The following is a 5081-nucleotide window of genomic DNA, read 5'->3' as shown; positions in this document are numbered from 1 at the left end:
TACTTCATAACTGTAATGTTGCTACTGTTATGAATCGTAATGTAAATGTCTGATATGCAGGATGGTCTTAGGCGACCCGTGTGAAAGGGTCGTTCCACCGCCAAACGGCTGCCTTGATGGCTTGTGCTGCTCTGGCGCGCCGCTGTCCTCCGGTGCCGCCCAGTGGCACCTCTGCGCAGCCCAGCGAGGCCTCACAGGCCCCAGCTGCGCACTCCCCTTCCGTGTGAGCCACGGCTTAGAAATTGCACTTCACTGATTTGCAGAGACGAGTCCCTGACTGGCTCTGAGGGCGTGTCCTGGGGCCATTGTCACCCAGTTCCTGCGTCAGGAGGACTCTTGTCTGACTCTGGCTCCGTGAACAGTAGAGTCTTTTCACAGGTGTCTGTGCTGCCTCCCCCCCAGGGAGCCTTTAAATGCTGACGAGGCCTCTGGTGCCCAGTGGTGAGGCCTGTGCTTTGTTGCAGCTGTTTTTCTGACCGAGGCTCTCTGAAGAGCATGATGCAGTCCAGCACCTTAACCAAGGACGAGGGCGTGCAGCGGGACCTGGAGAGCAGCCTGCAGGCGGAGGCCTATGAGCGGAGGATCCGGAGGCTGGAGCAAGAGAAACTGGAGCTAAGCAGGAAGCTGCAAGGTGAGGGCCGGCTCCTGTGGCTACGGAGCTCGCACCAGGGCCGCGCTCACACCTGTGTTTCCCCCCTCCCCCCCCTAGAGTCTACGCAGACCGTGCAGTCCCTCCACAGCTCAGCTCGGGGCCTGGGCGGTGTGGCCCGAGATAAAGAGGTGAAAAAGCTGACTGAGGAGATCGAGCGCCTGAAGAATAAAATAGCAGGTACATTCTACAGTCGGACCGAGTAGTCTCTGCTCTCAGAGGGCGTTGGTCTCTGCAGAGAAAACTTCAGAGCCTTTTCTCGCGGCGCAGAAGCAGGGCAAGCCTCAGCGTTAGCAGGCTGGTCAGAGCTCCACATTTTGTCAGTTTATTTAAAGCCCTTCCCCAGGTGCTGAGCGCTGATGCTTTCATAGCTCCAGCAGTCAGTTCCTGCTGTTCACCCCAGACTCGGAGCCTGTTGCCCTCCCTGCCCTGGCTCCTCGGCTCTGAGACCACACCCGGCCTCTCCACCGCAGCGAGCCTGCTCTCAGTGTCCTGGTGCTGGATCTGCTGCCCTGGTTCCTGGGTTATCGGTTCCCTAAAGACGAGTCACTTCTAAGTCTTAACCCTTGACCTGACGGGTTGGCGCTGCCACTGACGCATCGCCAGGCAGACCGAGGCGGGCAGCTTCTCCCCAGGTCTGTCTGGAACCCGCGTCCCCACCCGCAAAGGCTCCATGGAGTCTGCTCTCAGCAAAGCTGTTGCCCCTGGGGCTCCACTGCCAGCTGCACAGGGTAGTGAGGATGAGGCAGGAGGGTGCACAGGTGGCTGCAGGGCCCTGCTGTGCGTGGGGAAGTCCGGAGGCCTCTGCCTGAGAGCGGGCGGGTCATGCGTGTTCAGGCCGGAATCAGATAGGAGCTTTCGCGGGGGAGGGCACACAGTTTGTTCTCTCCTTTGCTCAGACTCAAATAAGCTCGAGCGACAACTGGAGGACGCCGTGGCGCTTCGCTCGGAGCAGGAGGGTTCCGCGCTCCGGCTGAAAGGCCTGGAAAAGCAGTACCGCGTGGCGCGGCAGGAGAAGGAGGACTTCCACAAGGTAGCGGGCGACTGCTGTGCAGAGGGGACGGGCGGGCGGTCTGCGTGCTCCGTGTGGCACAGCCTGGGGGCAGCCCCCCGGACGGTAGCCCCGCAGCTGCCCTGCTTCCAGAGGGACGCTTGGTCACCACAGTCTGTGCAGAGGAGGCCCTGCTAACATTTGGGTGTTTCCCCAAACTCCCCTATCAGTTTGACTTTTCAGGAGGACACGTCACTGTGTTCACTCGGGGTTGAGTTTTCTAAAAAGGCTCATTTAGACCCTCAGGTCAGTGGCCTGCGCTTGGGGTCTGTTCTCTAAGATGTGGGGCTTTCAAACCCAGGCTGTCGGTGGCTCACATGGTGTCACGGCACCTGCAGTGCATGGTCTGGTGTGCGCTGGGGTGCCCTGCTGCTCCCCGTGTCAGAAAGCCGCTCTGAGCCCACGGGGCCTGGTGTGGGCGCTCCCCTCCCCGCGCGGGAGCTACCCCCAACCTGTTCGGGTCCCACTCCTTCCAGCCTCGGGCCAGCGGGTGCCACAGGGACCAGCTGCAGGGAGGGGAGGTCAGTGCAGCCAGAGGGACACCAGCCTCCCCCCTCAGCCTCCAGGAAAGGGCCAGCTGCCCGGCACTGTTCAGTTCTTTACTTTGATCGGAGTCTTAAGCCTCCCCGTGTGTAACATGTCCTTTCCAGTTCTGCTGTCTGAATGGTGGGAACTCTGGTTACTTAACATTCACCAGAGTTCATGCCTCGTCCACCTCTGTGCTTGTGTGGGCGGCACAGAGGCGGCCGCCGTGCAGGTGTGGAGCGTCGTTGCCCGGGCTGGAGGGTCTGTCGGGATGGGGGCTGAGCCGAGCTCAGGTGCACTTCCAGTCCCTCTGCACACAGCCGAGCTGGGGCAGAGGGACTGTGCCTGGCGGGCGAGCCTCGGACCGCGCTGTCCCTGAGCTCCCCGCCTTCACATCTCTGCGACAGCAGCGTCCAGCAGCGTCATTCTTTCCGTTCAGCAACTGGTCGAAGCGTCCGAGCGCTTGAAGTCCCAGGCCAAAGAGCTGAAAGATGCCCACCAGCAGCGGAAGCTGGCCCTGCAGGAGTTCTCGGAGCTCAGCGAGCGCGTGGCAGAGCTGCGCGCTCAGAAGCAGAAGGTGTCCCGGCAGCTCCGCGACAAGGAGGAGGAGGTGGAGGCCGCCATGCAGAAGGTCGACTCCATGCGGCAGGAGGTCCGCAAATCCGAGAGGCTCAGGAAGGAGGTAGGAGCGTGGGCGCGGCTGCACCAGTGGGCCTCCGTGTGACCTGACACACCTCTAGAAGCTGGCGCCGCACAGCGCCCGCAGAGTGGCTCGTGCACTCGGGCGAAGCCCAGTGAGGGGATCTGGCCGGCGATGGCTCAGGGGTCTCAGCCCCACGTCCATGTGTGACGTCAGTAAGTGACTCGGTGGTGCTGGTTTAAAGTCGCCTGTGAAAGCTGATAGAGGTGCTCATGCCCACAGATGTGACAGAAACACGCCGATGGGCTGCAGCGGGGCTTCCGGGAACGTGCGCACCTGCGTCCATGCAGCCGCCAGGAGCGGGCGGGCTCGGCCCGCGCCCTATGCCCGAGCCCACGGTCCTCACGCTGGCAGGCCAGTGGGGCCTGGAGAGCGCGTCTGTGTGGCTGGTGGCTCTTAACGTTCACCGCGTTAGACGTGAAAAGTGGAACTTTTTTCATTATAACAGCAAACCCATTACAAGTTAGCATAAGTAGTGTTTTTTTTTTTTTTAATTTATTGATTTTTCACAGAGAGGAAGGGAGAGAGATAGAGAGTTAGAAACATCAATGAGAGAGAAACATCGATCAGCTGCCTCCTGCACATCTCCCACTGGGGATGTGCCCGCAACCCAGATACATGCCCTTGACCGGAATCGAACCTGGGACCTTTCAGTCCGCAGGCCGACGCTCTATCCACTGAGCCAAACCGGTTTCGGCAATAAGTAGTGTTTTTAAAGAAGTATTTTCCCCAAAAATGTAGCGAGAAGAGTGGCATTTTTCACATTTTTGTACTTTTCTAAGATAACTGGCTGAACAGAAAACACCTCTGTGCCCACCTGCTCTGTGTTCTGTGTGGTGGGCCCTGTCTGGGAATGGGCGGGAGAAACCCTGGGGCGGGGGGCGGGGAGCAAAGGGAGGCTTGAGGCCCTGGAGAGAAGCGTGGCCTCGGGGTCCCCGCGTCCTGCTGTTGGTGGGGACGCGCTGTGAGCCCGGAACGCTCCTCCTCGCTCAGGGCCTGTCGTCATCCGCCTCAGAAGCCTCTTGGCTGTGGTTAATGTTGGCCCCGTTACAGACGCCCCTCACTCCCCAGTGCTCCCCTTCACCACCCAGTCCCCGCCTTCCCCACACTATTGTCTGTGTCTGTGGGCTGTGCATGTGCATGTGTGTTCTTAGAGTCCGGCGCATTAGACCACTCGGCCATCCTGACACACTGGTACATGTATGTTTATCCCGACACACTGGTACATGTATGTTTACCCCGACACACTGGTACATGTATGTTTATCCCGACACACTGGTGCATGTATGTTTATCCTGACACACTGGTGCATGTATGTTTATCCTGACACACTGGTGCATGTATGTTCTCTGGTTAGTTTCTTCCAGTTCCCGTCCCCCTCACCCCCCTCCGAGATCTGTTGGTCTGTTTCATGCAGCCAGGCCTCTGGTCCTACTTTGTTCATCAGTTTATTTTGTTCATTAGATTCCACATATGAGTGAGATCATGTGATCCTTGTCTTTCTCTGACTGGCTTATTTCACTTAGTTAGCATAATACTCTCCAGGTCCCTCCATGCTGTCTCGAAGGGTAAGAGGTCCTTCTTTTTACTGTTGCACAGTGTTCCGTGGTGTAGATGTACCATAGCTTTTTATCCACTGTCTACTGATGGGCACTTGGGCTGTTTCCAGACCTCAGCTATCGCACATTGCGCTGCTATGGACATGGGGTGCACACATTCGTTCTGATGGGTGTTTCGGGATCCCAGCAGTGGGATCACTGGGTTAAGTGGCAGCTCCATCTGTCATTTTTGGAGGAAGCTCCACACTGTTCTGCACAGCGGCTGCCCCAGTCTGCATCCCCACGTGCTATTCTGCAGCCCGGATGCGTCTGTAGTTGTAGCCACTGTGACTCAGGGGGAGCCTGCCAGCACCGCCGCTCGGTGGATGGGGTGGGGGGTGCTGGGCCCGCGGACCCGCTGGGAGCAGAAGTGCTGCATTTAAGAAGCTAGTGCGTGTCCTCCAATAGCAGAGAACTTGTGTTCACAAACCAGTGCCTTTCTCGATGTTCCCCGTCACATTACCCCAATCGCCGCAGAGTCTTAACGTTTTAGACTAACCTGAGATGGCATTGAACCATTAGGGAGTGCTCCATATATTATCAACGTGGCCAGACCAG

The 5081-nt window shown here is 58.5% G+C and overlaps 1 protein-coding gene across 1 annotated transcript in view; it reads left to right on the top strand.

The window, feature by feature from the left end:
* CDC42BPB (CDC42 binding protein kinase beta) overlaps window positions 1-5081 on the top strand; it is a 44070-nt gene that overhangs the window by 13527 nt on the left and 25462 nt on the right. The window contains exons 8-11 of the mRNA XM_014450013.2: window positions 465-631; window positions 710-829; window positions 1549-1682; window positions 2665-2907. Coding sequence (XP_014305499.2) covers window positions 465-631; window positions 710-829; window positions 1549-1682; window positions 2665-2907 — 664 coding nt within the window. The remainder of the gene's footprint in view (window positions 1-464; window positions 632-709; window positions 830-1548; window positions 1683-2664; window positions 2908-5081) is intronic.

This window comes from Myotis lucifugus, unplaced genomic scaffold (genome assembly GCF_000147115.1).
Source record: "Myotis lucifugus unplaced genomic scaffold, Myoluc2.0 scaffold_1646, whole genome shotgun sequence".
In the NCBI taxonomy this organism is placed as follows: Eukaryota; Metazoa; Chordata; class Mammalia; order Chiroptera; family Vespertilionidae; genus Myotis; species Myotis lucifugus.
This window is presented reverse-complemented; position numbering and strand designations above follow the sequence as displayed.